General features: G+C 45.5%; 2 protein-coding genes across 2 annotated transcripts; both read right to left on the bottom strand.

Annotated features, from left to right (window-relative positions):
- Positions 1-13,399: 13,399 nt before the first annotated feature.
- On the bottom strand, positions 13,400-14,020 carry LOC137817310 (uncharacterized). The gene has a single exon (XM_068620563.1). It carries the CDS (start codon positions 14,018-14,020, stop codon positions 13,400-13,402), a length of 621 nt encoding a protein of 206 aa, XP_068476664.1.
- Positions 14,021-19,205: 5,185 nt separating this feature from the next.
- LOC137817309 (uncharacterized) lies at positions 19,206-19,772 on the bottom strand. The gene has a single exon (XM_068620562.1). It carries the CDS (start codon positions 19,770-19,772, stop codon positions 19,206-19,208), a length of 567 nt encoding a protein of 188 aa, XP_068476663.1.
- Between the last annotated feature and the right edge of the window lie 458 nt (positions 19,773-20,230).

Raw genomic sequence — 20,230 nt, 5'->3', positions numbered from 1 at the left:
GGACTTCTTTCACTGTAGCCGGGCTTCTCATCGCCAAGATGGCGGCACACTTGTCCGGGTTAGCCTCTATTCCCCTTTCAGTCAAGAGAAAACCCAAAAACTTTCCAGCCTCCACGCCGAAAATGCATTTCTCCGGGTTGAGCTTTAACTTGAACTTGGCGATCGTCGTGAACAATTCTTCCAAGTCTGCCACGTGCTTGCTTTTCTCCTGCGAGGTCACGACCATGTCATCGACGTAGGCTTGCACGTTCCTTCCCAGCATCGGTGCAAGTACTCGATCCATCAACCTCTGGTACGTGGCCCCCGCGTTCTTCAGCCCAAACGGCATCACCTTATAGCAGTAGCACGACCTCTCCGTCATGAAGGCTGTTTTTTCTTCATCCATGGGATGCATCTTGATCTGATTATAGCCCGAGAAGGCATCCAGGAAACTCAGCAGCTTGCACCCTGCAGCACTATCAACCAGGGCATCAATGCTTGGTAAAGGATACGAATCCTTCGGGCAAGCTTTGTTCAGATCGGTGAAATCGACGCACATGCGCCATTTCCCGTTGCTCTTCTTCACCAGTACGACATTCGCCAACCATTCAGGGTACTGGACTTCCCTGATGTGGCCTGCGGCGAGGAGTTTCTGGGTTTCGTCCCTGATCGCCTGCCTCCTCTCTTCGTTGAATTTCCTTCTCCTTTGTCGCACCGGTCTCACCATGTTGTCCATCGCCAGATGATGGCACAAGAAGTCGGGATCGATCCCGGGCATGTCCGAAGCGGACCAAGCAAACGCGTCCAGATGCCGCTCAATCACCTTGGCGATCTGGTCCTGGAGATCGACCTCCAGAGATCTTCCGAGCTTGAAAACTTTCCCTCCGATCTCCTTCTCGAGCCACTGCTCAACAGGTTTGGGCCTGGATTCTCTGGCGATCACCGCCTTGGCGATTCCCAGTTCCCTCGCTTCCTCGGGGCGATTCCGCGCCTCTTCCTCATCCAGGCCAGCCTCTTTCTCCCCCAGCTCAGCGTCTATCATCTCTACATCCCTTCCAGCGATATCCTCTGCTACCGGCGGTCTGGGCTTCACACCGGGAGGTGGGGTGGTTGTTACATAGCTCACGGACCTTTTGTTTTTCAGGCTATTCTCATAGCACCTTTTTGCTTCTTTCTGGTCCGACTTGATCGTGATCACCACCCCTTCCATGGACGGCAGCTTCACCTTCATGTGCCGAGTCGATGGAATTGCGCCTATCCTGTTAAGAGTGGGCCTTCCCAACAGGATGTTATATGCTGAAGGGGCGTTTACGATGAGGTACTTGATTTTCTCCGTCCTCGACCCAGCCTCATCTGTAAACGTGGTTCTCAGCTCAATGTACCCCCTGACCTCCACCTGGTCACCAGCGAATCCATATAAGCACCCTCCATAGGGCCTTAGCTGGTCAAGGGGCAATTCCAGCTGCGTGAAAGTCGGCCAGAACATCACGTCCGCCGAGCTTCCTTGGTCCACCAGAACTCGGTGGACCTTCCTCCCTGCTGTTATCAACGAAATAACTATGGGATCGTTGTCATGAGGCACAACGTCCCGAAGATCCTGCTTTGTGAACGTAATGTCCACCTCCGGCGAGTGATCCTCAAACATGTCCACTGACATCCTCAAAAATATTTTCCAGTAGTTCTGTTTTTGTTTTCTTCATCTACTCTAGTGCTTTTCTTTAAGTTTTCTTTTGTGTGCCTACTTTTTCATTGAGTTCCTTATTTTCTTGCTTGTCTTTTATTCATTACTCTTTGAGTTTGTCATGCATCTAGTATTCCTTTTGTTATAGCCTTTCATTGCTTATACCTTTTCTTGTTTGTCTTTATTGCTTCTTTGGTTTTGTTGTGGTTGGCTTTGAGATTGGTGTGCCTTGCTTTGACATCTTTCATTTGAGGATTCCTAAGGCCTTAAGATCAGCTTGGTGCAGGGACATTATTTCTTTGAGAGTGAATTTTAGGCCAGTTTCACTTCGGCAATTTGGTTGCCAAAATCATTTTTCCTAACTTTGTTTCTTAACTTGTTTGCTGTTTTTTGTGTTTGCTGTTTTTATTTGCAAATGGCTGGCTATTCAAGTGGAGAATCTTACAAGCAGCACTCTCCTTCCAAAGCTTCAGTCCTTGGTGAATTGCATGAAGCTCAACGCACCATTCGGCGTTTGGAAGAAAAATTGCAAAAGATGGAGGTGCAACAAGCTAGGCCATCTCACTCTATCAATGGTGGACATCATTCACATAGACCTTCATCAAGGGGTTCTTCAAATGACTTTGGCCGTGAGGAGAACCATAGGAGAAGGCAAACTCCACCTCAATTCCATGGCCATAGACATCACAACCAAGGGGAGAGACATCACCGTGGAGATGGATACTACCAAGATGCAAAGGCTAGGCTACCTTCGGTCAAGCTTCCTTGTTTTAATGGCTCTAATGATCCTAATGTGTATTTAGATTGGGAGGCTAAGTGTGAACAAATATTTGAGATCCATGAGATCCAAGATGAGCACAAGCTTAAGCTAGCCACCTTAGAGTTTAGTGATTATGCCATGAAATGGTGGCATGGTGTTGTAAAGGACATTATCTATCACAAGGGTCCTCCCGTGGACTCTTGGAACTCTTTAAAGGATCAAATGCGCGCTAGGTTTGTGCCCCCACATTTTAGGAAAGACCTCATGTTGAGACTCCAACGGTTTCAACAAGGCACGTTAAATGTGGATGAATATTACAAAGAGTTAGAAACGCTTTTGCTTCAAATTGAATTAGAAGAAAGTGAGGAAGCTATGATTGCTAGGTTTGTGAGTGGTCTAAGGAAGGATATTCAAGATGTTGTTGAGTTACAAGAGTATTCATCATTGGGTTCTTTAGTTCATCTTGCAATGAAAGTGGAAGCCCAACTTGCTAAGAAAAATTCTTTCAAAAATGCTCCCAATGATGGTTACTACAACAATTCTTGGAGGAACAAAAAGTCTTTTTCAAAATTTCCTTCTAAAGATTCTTCTTTCAAACCCAAGGAACCTAAGCCATCTACTTCTAGGCCTAAATCCCCGACTAGATCGTCTAGTAAGAAATGCTTTAAGTGTATGGGTTATGGTCACATTGCAGCTAATTGTCCTTCTAAAAGGAATATGTTTGTGCATAATGGCATTGTCATGAGTAGGCATGATTCGGATTCACCTAGGCATTCTTCACCATCTAGGGCGTCTAGTGAGAATGAGAGTGAGAGTCCACTTGAAGGAGATTTGTTAGTTGTGAGAAGACTTCTTGGACAAGTTTCACAACCTTTTGATGAAAGTCAAAGGGAAAATATTTTCCATACAAGATGTCTTATAGTGGATGGGGGTAGTTGTGCTAATGTGGCTAGTACAAGAGTAGTAGATAAACTTGGATTGCCTACTATCTCTCATACAAAGCCCTACAAATTGCAATGGCTTAGTGAAGTTGGAGAAATTGTTGTGAATAAACAAGTCCTTATCCATTTCTCTATTGGAAAATACAAAGATGAGGTATTATGTGATGTTGTGCCCATGGAAGCTACACATGCTCTTTTGGGAAGGCCTTGGCAATTTGATAGAAAAGTTTTTCATGATGGCTTTACCAACAAACTTTCTTTTGATTTCCATGGTCACAAGGTTACTTTAAAATCTCTCTCTCCTAGAGAAGTCCATGAGGACCAAATCATCATGAAAAAAAGAGGGAGAGTGAAAAAGATAAAAAAAGATAAGAGTTCTAAGCCTACACTTCTTGTGTCTAGGCATGAGCTTCAAAGGGAAATAGTGGCTCACCATCCTCTTTTCTTAGCCATCCCTAGAACTCTTAAGTTAGAACCACTTGTTGATAGTCCTCATTGTTTGGAAAATTTGGTAGAAGAGTTTCAAGATGTGTTTCAAGATCCTCCAAAAGGACTTCCACCTTTGAGAGGGATTGAACACCAAATTGATTTGATACCGGGCTCTTCCTTACCAAACCGTCCAACATATAGGACCAATCCAAGTGAAACCAAGGAAATTCGCCAACAAGTTGAGGCTTTGATTGAAAAAGGGTGGGTTCAAGATAGCATGAGTCCTTGTGCTATGCCTATCATCTTAGTGCCTAAAAAGGATGGCACATGGCGAATGTGTTCGGATTGTAGGGCCATCAATAACATTACAATTAAGTATAGGCATCCCATACCTAGGCTTGATGATTTGTTGGATGAATTGCATGGTTCAAAATTTTTTTCAAAGATTGATCTTAAAAGTGGCTACAATCAAATCCGTATCAAACCGGGTGATGAATGGAAGACGGCTTTTAAGACCAACTTTGGTTTGTATGAGTGGTTAGTTATGCCCTTTGGTTTAACTAATGCACCAAGTACCTTCATGTGCCTCATGCATCATGTTCTTAGACCTTTCATTGGTAAGTTTGTTGTTGTTTACTTTGATGATATTCTCATTTATAACTTATCTTTGAATGACCATAGGTTGCATGTTAGGCAAGTTTTAGAAACCCTTAGGAAGGAACATTTGTATGCTAACCTTGCTAAATGTATGTTTGCACTTGATCATATAGAATTCCTAGGGTTTGTTGTGAGTAGCAAAGGGGTCCATGTGGACAAAACAAAGGTGATGGCCATTCAAAATTGGCCTACACCGAAAACCTTGAATGAAGTCCGAAGTTTCCATGGACTTGCTTCTTTCTATAGAAGATTTGTACCAAACTTTGGTACCATTGCCGCACCTCTCAATGATATAGTGAAAAAGGATGTGGTTTTTCAATGGGGAGAAGCACAACAAAAAGCTTTTGAGACTTTAAAAGAAAAATTGACTAATGCTCCCATCTTAGCCCTTCCTAATTTCACTAAAACATTTGAGATTGAGTGTGATGCTTCAAGTATAGGCATTGGGGCTGTCCTCCTTCAAGAGGGCCACCCCATAGCTTATTTTAGTGAGAAATTGAAGGGAAGTCATCTCAATTATTCCACTTATGATAAAGAATTATATGCACTTGTTAGGGCTTTGTTTACTTGGCAACACTATCTTTTTCCTAAAGAGTTTGTGATACATAGTGATCATGAATCTCTTAAGTATTTGAAAAGCCAAAACAAGCTTAACAAGAGGCATGCTAAGTGGGTGGAATTCATTGAGCAATTTCCTTATGTGATCAAACATAAGCAAGGAAAAGTAAACATTGTGGCGGATGCACTTTCTAGAAGATATACTTTGCTAAATCTTTTAAGTTCTCAATATCTTGGCTTTGATCACATTAAGGAACTTTATCATGATGACCTTGATTTTTCTCTCATCTATCAAGAGTGTCTTAAGGGAGGACACAAAGATTTTTTTTATACAAGATAGCTTTCTTTTTAAAGGAAAACGTCTTTGTGTGCCTCAAAGCTCTATTAGATTATCTCTTGTTAGAGAAGCTCATGAGGGGGGTTTAATGGGTCACTTTGGGGTTGCTAAAACTTTGGATGTGTTGCATGAACATTTCTTTTGGCCTCATATGCATAAACATGTTCATAGTTTGTGTGATAAATGCATAGCTTGTCGCAAAGCTAAATCTAAGATGCATTCCCATGGTTTATATACTCCTCTTCCTATCCCTTCAATGCCTTGGGTTGACATATCTACGGATTTCATCTTAGGATTACCCAAGACATCAAAGGGAAAGGACTCCATTTTTGTGGTAGTGGATCGTTTTTCAAAGATGGCTCACTTTATTCCTTCCCACAAAGTGGATGATGCATGTCATATTGAAAACCTTTTCTTTCAAGAAGTGGTTCGCTTGCATGGGATCCCTAGATCTATAGTGTCTGATAGAGATCCCAAGTTCTTAAGTCACTTTTGGAAGACCTTGTGGGGCAAGCTTGGAACTAAACTTTTATTTTCTACCACTTGCCACCCACAAACTGATGGTCAAACCGAGGTGGTGAATAGAACTTTGGGACAACTATTGAGATGTTTCATTTCGGGGAATCCTAGAGTGTGGGAGAATTTACTACCCCATGTTGAGTTTGCATATAACCGTGTAGTAAATTCTACCACCTCACATTCTCCTTTTGAGGTTGTCTATGGGTTTAACCCCTTAACACGTCTTGATCTTCTTCCTATTCCCATTCTTGGAGATGCCTTGTGCAAAGATGGGGATGAAAAGGCTTCTTTTGTGAAAACTTTGCATAAAGACATCAAGAAGAGAATTGAGAAGAAGGTTGGCAAGTATGCTGAACTTGCCAATAAAAGGAGAAAAGCATTGTTGTTTGAGGAAGGTGATTGGGTTTGGCTTCATTTGAGGAAGGATCGTTTTCCTACTCAAAGGAAGTCCAAACTAATGCCTCGTGGAGATGGACCTTTCCAAGTCCTAAAGAGGATTAATGACAATGCTTATGAGTTAGATATGCCTGATACATTCTTAGGTAGTCATACTTTTAATATCAGTGATCTAACTCCTTTTTCTGTAGGTCTCCAGAATTCGTGGTCGAATTCTCTCCAACTCGGGGAGTATGATGGAGATCAAGCTCAAGTGGACATGGAGGCCAATCATCAAGAGCAAGAAGAGGTTGAGGCTCAAATGGAGGACGCTCATGGAGGTCAAAGCCCACCTCAAAGGCTTACAAGGAGCATGTTCAAGGCTTTAGGAGCTAATGGACGTTTGTTTTCTCTTTTTGTAATTTCTTTGTTTGAAGGTGCTTAGAGGGAAACATAAGAAACCTCTTTTGTCAAAGCATCTTTAGGTCTTTAGTATAGGAGTCTTAGGGGGGTGTGCGTTTAGTAGAGAGGTGTAGAAATAATAGGGAGGTGCCGAAGTGAGAGAGGAAGTCATACCTTCCTCATGACTTAGGATTGGCGCCACTTTCATTTTATTTGGGGGGAATTAGCATTTGTTTTAGCTTTACATTTCAGCACCTCCTAGCCTATAAATTAAGGTGCTGCCTTTGTATTTTTGGAGATTTGAATTTTAAATTAGAGAAACTCTACTCAATTTTTGAGAGAGAATTGGAGAGCTTTGTGCCTTCCTCACTTAGTCTTATCTTGAGAGTTCTTTGGTTACCTCAAGTGGCGGCTTTGCACATTCATCTTGGAGTCTCCATCCTCTAAGTGGCGTGATCATCCAACCATTCCTCCATCTTCATGAGCTTTCTCTTCTCCTTCCTTCCTTCTCTTGTTATGTTCATGTCTTAGCTTGATTCTTTGCTTTTTCAGTTCGGCATTTTTAATTCCTTTGTGTTTTGCTTCGGTTCATTTCATTTTCTACCGTTCAGCTTTGTTTCTTCTTCATTTCTAGGTTAATTGTTCGGTGCAATTATGTTCTTATGCATTTTGTTCTGTGCCTTTGCCTTTTCACTCAATTTGTTCGGTTCAATTTGACAATACATGGAACTTCCATATGAGTTTGGGTTTTGGTACTAGTCTTGGTGAGTTCTTGATCATAGAACCTTGATCCAATTCTATTTTAAAGTGCCTATCTCATATCCAACTCAAGATGATTCCTAAGAATGTCAAGAATCATTCATATTGTGCTATTGGAATCATATCACTCCCTCCCTTCAAAAGGATTTGTCATCAAATCCGGTTTAAAATGTCACCTTATGTGAAATGAAAGATTCTCCTGGTTTATGAATCCACCTGAAAAAGAAAGCAAACATAATGAGAATGAAAAAGAATAAAAGTTGATGGATGTAGAAACTGAAAACAAACAAAGTATTTGGTATGGTACTGTTCCCGCCGGTTGACCTAACGTCTTCGTGCGTCTCTGTTGACTTCACTTCCAAGAACCCTCCGCTCCTACGCTCTTTTCCTCCGATGGAATCACCTGAAAAGATAGAGACAAAAGGGTGCCCTTGCGACCGTTTGCACTCCGACGGTCAAGTCAGTCTCTCAGGAAATGAACACCAAACTCTAACTCTGAAATCATTGTGTGTTCTCTCTCTGTGTAATCTTGTAAAATGTAAAACGTACCTGGTTATGTCTGTTGTCAATCCTTATATACCTTTAGTGTCTTTGCCCTTTTGTATTATTGTGACTTAAGCATTCTGTGGGCGCATCTTAGCGACACTAGCACCCATACTTAAGGCCATTCAGTGCGTAAGACTACCCTGTCGAGGCACAACTGGCGCGGGATGACTGCTTGGATGCCAACTCATGCATCCAATCTCTGAGTCATCCGCCCTGGGAGTTCCCTGCCCTACTCACGTGCCTTGCATGCAGATCACCCCTGGGACGTGACCCTTTACGGGTCGTCTCTGTCCCAGTGGCTCTTTAACGGTGGTGCGTACTATCGCGTCCCTACACCCCATGCACGGGTCCCTTGTAACCTAGGCCTCTCCCTACTAGTAACTGGGATGTGGCTTAAAAACCACCTTGTTTATCCACTTTTACTGTTGAGGTGCCGAGGCCCGAGGACTCCACGCTTTGCTTTGGTGTCGCCCCTTCCTCGGGTCCCTTACCCGTGAGCCTAAGGAGACTTCTTCCTGCCCTGCTGTACTTTCCAGCGGACCCCACCTTCGGGGTCCCACCATGTTGACTTTGGTCAATGCCCGAGGTCGGTCAACGCCCGAGGACCGAACGGTACACAAGTCCCTCAGTCTCGAGTTGTCAACTTGTTTAGCGAAGAGACTACGGCCTCGCCCTACTGACCTACATGGCTTCCCATGATAGGACGTACATAGTGCATTGAAGTGACGCCTTCCTGTTCATGTTGTAATCAATGCACACGTGCCTTAATCATGCGGCTGGGACTTAACGTCGCTTGCGCTTCTCAAGTTTATGTTAAGTCTTTCAAAAACGCGTGCTTCATGCACGGTTCCCTCACTCGAAACCTTTCTTACACTCTTCATCTTCTTCCTCGAGCTCTCTGATTTCTTCCTTCACGAAAAACCGAAACTTTAGCTCATCAATCATCAAAGGTATGATTTTTCTCCATTGATTGCTCTTTACTTTTGATTCTGCGCATTGATAACTGCCTGGGACTGTTTATATTTCCACATTTTGCATCTTCTTCTGCAACTTCTTCGTTCCCTTGTTTTCTGGGTTTTTCACGAGAATAGGGTTTTCTAGGCTTTTTAGCTTCACACCATAGTTTTCCCCTTGCTTAACCTTTGTTTCTTCCTTTCCTTGTTTTTCTTAGCTTTCTTCCATCATGACACGAACAAAAGTCACTGCCAACCCTCCTCCTCCTAGCGTCAACTATAAGCCCCTGTACCCCTGGGCTTCTGATGACCTCCTCGTTGAAACCTCCTCCCTCACCTCTCTCGTTGACTGGAGGGCGCACCTGGACAGTGAACCCGATTTCAAGGGTAAATTGTTCGGGAGGGACTGTGATGCATACATCTTCATTCGTCCCTGTGTAGAGAGTGAACCTGTTTGTGTAGATAACCGCGCCAACGACGGGGAACCATTCTTTTTCTTCTACCAAACCGTCTTCAGGCGCATTAGGCAACGCCTCCCTTTCAACAGTTTTGAGAGGGAGCTTCTAACTGAGATAAATGTTGCCCCTGCTCAGCTGCATCCCAACAGCTGGGCCTTCATCAGGGCCTTCCCCATTCTTTGCAACTTCTTTGGCCATGCCCCCTCAGTAGACGTCTTCCTACATTTCTTCGAAGCCAAAAACCCTGGGAAGAACCTCTGGGTTAGCTTCAGCGAGATAACAGGGAGAGTCATCCTCACCCTATTCCAGCAATCCTATAAAGGGTTTAAAGGGAAATTCTTCAGGGTGTGCTGCTATGAGCGCGACCGCACTGCCCTTGATGGATTCCCACTATAGTAGGTGGAGAAGCTCAAGCTCAAGAAGGCCAAGACCTTGGATGAGCTATCTTCATCTGATCGCGGGGTATGCCAGGTTTTGGCTAGCCTGGGGGTGATCTTCAACATTGTAGAACTTATCAAAAACGAATATAGCCCAACTGGGCTCGCTGGTTATATTGGTATATGAGTCCTTTCCTAATCTTCTTCATACACCACTCTATTTATAGCTCTTCTGTATCTGTTAACTCAAACTTGTACTGATTTTCTGATTCTCCTTGTTTACTTGGTTCTGATCTCTTCTTTCTTTGGTGTAGGCATGGTGCTAAACACAGAGAAGCGGACTAGGTTGGCTGAGGTTCTGTCTATCTGCGATGACGCCACTGCTAAGGTCGGTGCCTCAGCACGTCCTGCCTCTCCTGCCACCCAGATTGCTCCTATCCCACCTTCCACTCAGACCACTCCCACCCCTGCTTCTCCACAAACCACTCCTGGTCCCGCTTCTCCAGCCCCTATTGTTGCAGTGCCTTTGGCAACAGTCAGGGCTTCTCCACCTCCAGCCCCCCCAGAGAAAAAACAAAGAGGTGGTGCTCATCGCTTCGGACGAGGATGAGGAAACCATGGAGGGCCCTGTCTTCAAAAGGCGGAAGGCCACAACAGTAGCCACCTCTCACTCCTTTTCCGCTAGGCGCCCTACCTCACTCAGGGATAACCCCCCAGTGCCTCCTCTCCTCAGAACTTCCTTGCACTCAAGGATGGAGTCGAGAGTGTACCTGAGGCAGCCCTTGCCCCTGCCCCTGAGTTTCCCTTGGTCCTTCAACAAATCCTGAAAGGCTACCAAAAAGGGGCCACGGGAAGCTCTACTGACGAGGCAGTGCAAGAGAGCTTGGCTCTCAGCCTTGGGGAATTCTTCGCTCGGGCCAAATCCTCTTCCCACGAGGCTGAGTTGAAGACTAAAGAGCAACAAGCCTTGTCTGAAGAGCTAGCCTTGGTGAAAGAGCAAATGGCAAAGCAAGCTCAAAGCTTCTTCATTCGGGAAACCGCGCTAACCCAAGAGCTGGGTGTTCTTCGAAAAGTTGAGCTAGAGGCCAACAAGAGGCTTCACGATGAAGGCCAAAAGTACACCACCTTGCTTAGCAAAGGGGTGCCACTACGTGTTGAGGTGGTGGAGCTCAAAGAAGAGGCTGCGTCCAACAATGACAAAATGACCAACCTCGAGGAGCGCTCTGTTGAACGGGAGGTACACCTAGGTAAGGTGGAGGCTGAGCTCACTAGAAAACTGAAGACTTTGAAAAGGCCAAGGCAAAACTCCTTGACGATGTTTTTGATGCCTATGCTACTGGGTTTGAAGATGCCCTTGCTCAGGTTGTTTGCAAACATGCTGAGATGGACACTTCGCCCTTTTCCACGACGAACCACATTGTCGACGGACAGATTGTGCCAAGGCGTTCTTAGAAGAATACCACTTAGTCTTTAGGCTTCACAACTGTTCTTCTGTAAACACTTATAACTTAAATGTAATTTGCACCTTAATTTACATGCTTCATTCATCTTTGCTTATCGAGGTCTGTTCCTTTAACTTGCCGCTTTTACTAACAGCGTTCTGATGCTAATCTCATACAACGCCCTTGAGATACTTTAAGACTTCGAACTTTAGGTAACACCCCTTCACGCTCCCCTCCTTTATCTACTTAACGACTTGTGATGGAAGTGAGCATGCGTGAACCTTCAACTGCCCTTGCCTCCCCTTCTCGCTTAGGCAAGGAACTCCTTTGCTTGATACTCACTTGCACTTTGCGGTCTTGAGGTGTCTATCCTCAATGCGCGTCTCTGGCCTCCTCTTCGCCCAGAGGTGAAGGGGGACCTAACTGGCCGAAGCCTGCTGCTTCGTACTTGGTGCCCATGCTCGAGGAAGAGGCATCCCGAAGGAGGCTGCCACTCCCCATCGAGGTGTCTAAACACCAAGACCACCGGTGCACTTGGTGCCCACGCTCGAGGAGGAGGCATCCCGAAGGAGCTGCCACCCCCCACGAGGTGTTTAAACACCAGAGCGACGACGTTCTCCCTTGCATGGTACAAAAAACTCAGGAATACTTGAAAATGTTATTTTTATTGGGTGACCTCGTTAAAAAACCCTTGTAAGGGAAAAAGAGTGTGCCCTTAAACTGTATACAATGCAAGAGTTTTTAACTGAAATAAACCTTGAGATTGGCTGCATTCCAGGTACGAGGAATGAGGCCTCCCTCCAAGGTTTCAAGCCTGTACGCCCCGTGTCCCAGGACTTCCGTCACCCTAAAGGGGCCAGTCCACTTGAGGGACAACTTGTTCTCCAACTGGTACGGGTGAGCCTTACGCATTACCAGGTCAGCGACTCGGAACTGCCGGGGCTTTATCTTGGAGCTATGCTTATGCTCTACCCTTCTCTTTACTGCTTCAGCTTTGATCCTCGCCTCCTCTCTTACCTCGTCCAACAGATCTAGGTTCACCTTCCTTTCTTCGTTAGACTCCTCGGCCACGAAACTTTGAAAGCTCGGCGAGCTCTCCTGAATCTCTACTAGGATCATCGCGTTTGACCTGTACACCAAGCTAAAAGGTGTCTCTCCAGTGGTGGACTGAGGCGTGGTGTGGTAAGCCCACACTATTCTGGGAACTTCTTCCGCCCAGGTCCCCTTAGCCTTCTTGAGTCTTCTCTTCAAACCCTTGAGTAGGACTCTGTTGGCGGACTCTACCTGCCCATTCGTCTAGGGGTTCTCGACCGATGCGAACACCTGCTTTATCCCGACCTCTATACATAGCTTGCCCAACTGCTAGCTTGCAAACTGTGTACCGTTGTCAGAGACGAGACGCCTCGGCACGCCAAAGTGACACACTATATTCTTCCATACGAAGTGTTGTACCTTGTGGGCTGTAATCTATGCTACTGGCTCAGCCCCGATCCACTTTGTGAAGTATTCGATAGCCACTACCAGCATGTGTGAAAAGGCCACGAGCTATAAATCGACCTCAGCTCTTTTGGCGACGCCTTATGCCAGTCAACGTGCTGTTGACACAGTTTACACCGCTAGGCGTGCCTTATGCAATATTCTCTCATTGTGGGCCAGTATTAACCTGCACGGACAACCTTCGACGCCAAGGACCGCCCTCTCATGTGGCTGCCACAAATCCCCTCATGGAGCTCTGTCATTATACATGTACACTGGTCTCCGCTTACACACACCAAAATCAGGTGGGTGAAACCATGTCTATACAGTTCACCATCGACGAGGGTGTACTTGGCAGAGTTCTTCTTTATCTTATTGGCCTCCGCGGACTCCAGTGGGAGTATCCCATCAGCAAGGTAGCGCCTATAGGGCGTCATCCATGTGATCTCCCTACACATACTTGCATGGGATCTCCCTCTTCCAGCGAAACCGGGTAGGCGCTTACACTGGGCGTCCTCAGAGTCTCTTGAGTCAACGACCGGTGACTCCTCGCCCTTCCCTTAAACGTGCTGATCTGATGGACGCCTACCATGTTATCAACGACAAACGTTCATGGCGTTTCGAGGGTTTCCTATATCACCATCATCTACCTTCCCCCCTTACCCAAACTGGCCAGCTTGGCTAGTAGGTCAGCGCGGGCATTCTGCTCCCTTGGGACATGCACCAACTCAAACACCGCGAACGCACTCTTCAAGACTTGAACGTATTCCACGTACGCAGCCATCTGTGGATCCTTGGCCTGGTACTCCTGGTCACTTGCCCCGTAACCAGCTGAGAATCACTCTTTGCGAGCAGACTGCGTGCCCCCATCTCCTTGGCTAAGAGCATTCCAGCTATGAGGGCTTCATACTCCACCTGGTTGTTGCTTGCCTTGAAAGCAAACCTTAGGGTCTGTTCGATCAACAACCCGTTTGGCCCTTCCAAGATCACGCCAGCTCCACTCCCCTGCTGATTGGAGGACCCATCCATGGAAAGCACCCATCTGAAGCTGACCTCTTCTTTCGGCTGCATACCTCTTGAGCAGAGCTCTACCACAAAGTCCACGTACATCTGGCCTTTGATGGGGCCTCGAGACTCATACTGAATGTCGAACTCTGAGAGCTCCACCGCCCAGCGCACCATTCTTCCTGCCACGTCCGACTTCTGCAGCACCTTCAGGATAGGTAAGTCTGTCATTACTACCACCATGAAGCTCTGAAAGTAATGACGAAACCTCCTGGACGAGAACACTATGGCCAAGGCTGCCTTCTCCAGGGCTTGGTACCTTACTTCTGGTCCCTGCAGTACTTTGCTCACAAAGTATATTGACATTTGTATCTAGTCCTACTCCTGAACGAGGACTGAGCTTATCGCCCGCTCCGTCACGGCAAAATACAACCGGAGCGGCATGCCCAACTGTGGTTGCACAACATGAGAGGAGCGGCCAAATACTCCTTTAGCTTGCGAAATGCCTCCTCACACTCTACGGTCCACATAAACCAGCTGTTTCTCCTTAAACACTAGAAGTAGGGGTGGCCCTTGTCCCCTCCAGCGGATACAAATCTAGACAGGGCGGCCATCCGCCCTGTCAGCTGCTGCACCTCTTTTACCGTGGCGGGGCTCCTCATGGCAAGGATTGCCGCACACTTCTATGGGTTTGCCTCTATCCCACGCTCGGTGAGTAGGAAACCCAAGAACTTCCCTGCCTCGACCCCGAACACACACTTTTCGGGGTTTAACTTCAAACGGACTTCGCTATTGTAGCAAATAGCTCTTCCAAATCATCTATGTGCTGGCCCCTCTCCGGTAAAGTCACCACCATATCATCTACGTAGACGTGGACGTTTCTCCCTAACATGGGTGCAAGGACCCTGTCCATCAACCTCTGATAGGTGGCTCCTGCATTCTTCAGACCGAACGACATCACTGTATAACAGTAACAGGATGTCTCGGTCATAAATGTTGTTTTGCACTCGTCTCTGGGGTGCATATTGATCTGATTATACCCTGAGAACGCGTCAAGGAAACTGAGCATCCTACAACCCGAGGCGTTGTCCATCAAGGCTTCCATACTGGGTACGGGGTACGAGTCTTTAGGGCACGCCTTGTTGAGATCAGTGAAGTCTACGCACATCCTCCACTTCCCATTGGCCTTCTTTACCAATACCACGTTCGCCAACCACTTAGGGTATTGAATTTCCTTGATGTGATCGACGTCCAACAGCTTCTTCGTTTCTTCCTGGACAACCAACCACCTTTCCTCGTTGAATTTCCTCCTTCTTTGGCGGACAGGCCTGACCTTAGGGTCCATGGTAAGGCGGTGGCATAAGAAGTCTGGGTCTATACCTGGCATGTCCGAAGCGGACCATGCAAAAGCGTCCAAGTGACGCGCTATCACCCCAGCCACTTGGTCTTGCTCTGCTTGGTCCAATGATCTACCAAGCTTAAACGTCTTACCCCCAATCTGCCTTTCCACCACGTTCCCAACTAGCTCGGGTCGCTTCTCCCGAGCACTTTCTCCACGAGCAACTCCCGCGCGGTCATCTTTGATTGGTGGGCGCTCCACCACCATGAACACCCCCTCTTGGCTTTGAGACTGTTCTCATAGCATTTCTTGGCCTCTTGTTGGTCAGACTTTATCACTATCACCTTCCCACTCAGGTCTGGCAACTTCATTTTCATGTGGCGCGTCGACGCCACTGCCTTTAACCTGTTGAGAGCAGGTCTTCCCAACAAGATATTGTAGGCTGAATGTGCATTAACCACTAAATACCTTATATTCTCTGTGCGGGATGCAGAGCCATCCGTAAAGCTGGTCCTCAGCTCCAAGTACCCTCGCACTTCCACCTAATCTCCTGGAAATCCGTACAAACACCCTGTGTAAGGTCTGAGCTAGTCAGGAAACAACTGCAACTTGTTAAAGGTGGACCAGAACATTACATCCGGTGAACTGCCCTGGTCCACTAACACCCTGTGCACCTTCCTCCCTACGGTTACCACCGAAACCACCATAGGGTCATTATCACGTGGAATGACGTTGCGAAGGTCGGCCTTTGTGAAAGCAAGGTCAACGTCGAGCACGTCATCCACCACCTGCGCTTCTACCAACATCATCGAACGTGTATACCTTTTACGCTGAGAGGCAGTGCACCCTCCACCTGAGAATCCACCTGAGATTGTATGGATCTCCCCATATACGGGCATCTCGTGCCCCTGATCCTCTCCTGACATTGTTGGGGTCCCAATCCCCTGTGACTCTGCCAAATAATCATTCAAAAACCCACTCTTCACCAGTTCGTTCAACTGATGCCCCAACGCCAAGCAGCTGCGTATGGGGTGACCGAACGCCTGGTGAAACTCGCACCATGCATCCTTGTGGGGTCCCAGCACCATGTCATTCTTCGTCGGCATCTTCAGCCTTTCCGCTATGTTGGGCACATCTATGAGATCCTTCAGCTCCACCACGAAACTGTGCCTCACAGGCTTATTCTCCCTCGCACGCCCCTTAGCCTGGGGCTTCTTAGACTCATAGGGTTGCTTCCTCCCCTGGCTCTTCTTTCCCGTTGCAGCCTCATGCACCCTCATGGGTTGCGCACGTGGGCGCGTGGGGACAACACACACGCGCTTTTCGTTCACCTCACCTTCTACTGCGATGTGCGCCACCGCACGACGCCTAATCTCTGCGCCCCGAAACGATTCACAAACTTCTTCAGCGTCTCCCCCTGATACTGCCTCACGTCAAAGAGGTTGTAAGAATTGGATGGGGGAGCACGATTCGCGATATACTGCTCCCTGAACAATTGCGACAGCTGTGCAAATGAGGTCACATGGCCGTTTGGGAGACTGATGAACCAGTCCATCACCATCCCTACCAACGTGCTCATGAACAACTTGCACCTCACAACGTCAGAACCGCCAACCAGCACCATCTGCGTATGAAACGCGGTGAGATGAGCCTTTGGATCTTCCATACCATTGAACGTAGCTTTCGGCCCTACGAACGTGGATGGTATCACCGCATCCATCATTGCCTGCGAAAAAGGCACGGGGAACTCTCTGGGAGGCGTGATGCACTCTTACTCCTCTGTTTCGCGACTCCCTGCCTGGTTTCACAGCCCGCGCCGCAACTCCTCCTTGGTGCGGTGCAACTCCTTATTTCTTGTCTGCGATGCCGCCAGGTCCATCTCGATACACTCCTATTCAGCCCTTGACGCCGTCATCGCTTCCTGAAGGCCCTGCATCATCTCCATAACCTACTGCAGGGTCAAACCTTCACTTCTAACATGTGTAGTAGAGCTTTGCCTGGTATTCCTCATTCTTTGAACGTTTCTTGACTAATCTTGAATTGTTTTGATGAATCTTCAAAGTTTCTTGAGGAATCTTAAACTTTCTTGCGGTTGGGACAAATGTTTTAGATCGGGCCCCACGGTGGGCGCCGAATGTTCCCGTCGATTGACCTAACGTCTTCGTGCATCTCTGTTGCCTTCGCTTCCAAGAACCCTCGCGGCCGTTTGCACTTTGACGGTCAAGTTAGTCTCTCGGGCAATGAACACCAAACTCTAACTCTGAAATCACTATGTGCTCTCTCTCTTTGTAATCTTGTAAACTGTAAAACGTACCTGGTTATGTCTGTTGTCAATCATAAAATACCTTTAGTGTCTTTGCCCTTCTGTATTACTATGACTTAAGCATTTTGTAGGCGTGTCTTAACGACACTAGCACCCAGACTTAGGGCCATTTAGTGCGTAAGACTTCCCTGCCGAGGCGCAACTGGCACGGGATGACTGCTTGGATGCCAACTCATGCATCCAATCTCTGAGTCATCCGCCCTGAGAGTTCCCTACCCTACTCACGTGCCATGCATGCAGATCACCCCTGGTATGTGACCCTTTACGGGTCGTCTTTGTCCCAGTGGCTCTTTAACGATGGTGCGTACTACCGCGTCCCTACATCCCATGCACGGGTCCCTTGTAATCTAGGCCTCTCCCTACTGGTAACTGGGGTGTGGCTTGAAAACCACCTTGTTTATCCACTTTTACTGTTGAGGTGCCGAGGCCCGAGGACTCCACGCCCTGCTTTGGTGTCGCCCCCTCCTGGGGTCCCTTACCCATGAGCCTAAGGAGACTCCTTCCTGCCCTGTTGTACTTTCCAGCGGACCCCACCTTCGGGGTCCCACCATGTTGACTTTGGTCAACGCCTGAGGCCGTTCAATGCCCGAGGACTAGAAGGTACATGTACCTTTATGGTGGTTCTTATTTCCTAAGGTAGGAAAATAGAACACCAAACAAAATTCAGAAAACAACGTAGAATAAGAAAAAATCTAATAGGAAGAAGAATTACCTCGATTAGGTGATACAAGTATGCAATTAATTTTCTGTGTCATGGTAACATGGTCATCTAATATATACGGTGTTTTCATTATTTGTACCTCATGAAGTTGCTTCAATGTTTTAGCGTTCTGGTGTATTACTAGCAAGGCTTCACAAGGTGTTTGAACCAAATCTGGTTTAGCTCCGTATAAAAGGTTCGCATCAAGTAACTCCTCACAGGATTGTTCTAAAAAATTTAAATTTTTTTTTTTATGCAGCCTCAGATAAAGATTTGTAAAAAATGAAAAGTTTTTGTAATGGGTTTTCCACTACTTGTGAGGGCATAGAGAGACTAACAACAAACCTATTGCCTTTATTAGTGAAAGTAATTTGATCAAAACAACCTTGGTAAATAAATTTATGGTGAAAATTGTTGGGTCGTTTTAATAAAACATCACAAGCTTCTTTAGGAATAATGTGACTTAAAACATTTGTATCATAATGTCCTAAAGAAGGCTTGACTTTCATGCATTGACTTACAACAAAATCCCCATCATTTTGAATCAAAAGATGTTTATAAGATGATTTATGTTGTATTCGAACATGTGAATAAACAAAGGTAGAAGTAGATAATTATCCATAGGAGAATTTTTTTGAAAACTTTGACAATTATGATGAAAATAATTTTTTCTATGGAGAGTATTAAGTTGATTAACATTTTTAAACAATATACTTGAATAAAGAAAAGAGATATTGAAAATACTAGTATTAGACTCCTTTCCTTTGGGCTCAATATTAATCAACTTTTTAGAAAAATTATTTATCCTATCTTTCTTTTCTGTTGCTTCTCTTTCTATCTTCACTTCGTTCTCTCTTTCTCTCTTTTCTTTTTCCTCTCTTTCTTTTTCATTATCAAGTAGTTTTCTAACCATTAAACATTTTTTGTGAGAAAAAGAATATTTTTCAATGAAAATAGGAGGAATAGAAAGAGTTTTTAAAATTTTTGCTGGATATGTAGAAAACTTTTTTGATAGAAAGCTTATGTTTTCCTTTTCACTTACACTGGAAACATGTTGTTTGCTAGCTTTGAGTGTTATGCTCTTGTTATGCTTGTCTTCACTCTCTTGAACAACAAGCCTTTGAATCTCCATTTCATGCTCTTTTAGTTTGCCGAAAAGAGATGCCATAATCAATGAGGTGAGATCCTTTCATTCTGAAATGGCAGTCACCTTTGGTTGCCATGTTCTATCAAGACACTTCAGCACCTTGATGTTGAGTTTCTCTTTATTAAACTTCCTACCAAGACTTATAAGGTGATTCACAATATGAGAGAACCTTTTTTGCACATCACATATTGATTCCCCCTTATGCATTCTGAAGAGTTCATACTCTTGGATTAGAGCATGCTTCCTAGCTCTCTTTACATCATTTGTGCCTTCATGTGTGACCTCCAAGATGTCCCACATTTCTTTGGCCAAGCTACATTGTGAAACCCTGAAAAATTCATCACTACTCAAAGCAGATGTTATAATGTTCTTAGCTATCCAATCAAATTTAGCTTTCTTAGATTCTGCCTCTGTCCAGTCAGATGAAGGTTTATCAACTAAAACATTGTCTTTCTTAATTTGAGGTACAAAAGGACCATTTTCAATTGATTCCCAAATGCCTTTGTCAGTTGAATGTATAAAAATCTTCATTCTAACTTTCCAGAATTGGTAATTAACTCCACAAAACAAAGGTGGCCTGTTTATTGAGGCTCCTTCCCCAAAGGGCATTTTATCAGCCATAAAAAAGATTTTCAAAAACCGGAAATTAGAAAACTTGAATACCTTTCAAGAAGCAACTCTTGATGCCAATTCACAAATACTTTGCTTAGAATGAAGCTTTAAAAAAAATACACGAAAGCAGTTCAAAAAACCAATTCAAAAGCCAAACAGAAACAGGTATTAGAAATTTAATCGGGTAAAGTTGCAATTTAACCGGTTGTTTATCACAGCGGAAAATACAAACAGTTTAATGAGAGATGAGATAGAGAGAATTACACACAGAGATTATATTGGTTCACTCAATCACAGAGCTACATCCAGTCCTCAGTCAAACCACTGAGTTTTCACTATGCAATCAATCACAGATTACACAAACACCATACATAAGAAGGTGACTTTGAATCCCACAAAGCCTACTCACCCTTCTTGCACACAACAACCACCTCAAGCCAGAATCCAACTAACTT

The sequence above is a fragment of the Phaseolus vulgaris genome, unplaced genomic scaffold, assembly GCF_000499845.2.
Source record: "Phaseolus vulgaris cultivar G19833 unplaced genomic scaffold, P. vulgaris v2.0 scaffold_29, whole genome shotgun sequence".
NCBI lineage: Eukaryota > Viridiplantae > Streptophyta > Magnoliopsida > Fabales > Fabaceae > Phaseolus > Phaseolus vulgaris.
The sequence above is the reverse complement of the archived record's forward strand: the minus strand, read 5'-3'. Positions and strand labels throughout refer to the sequence as shown.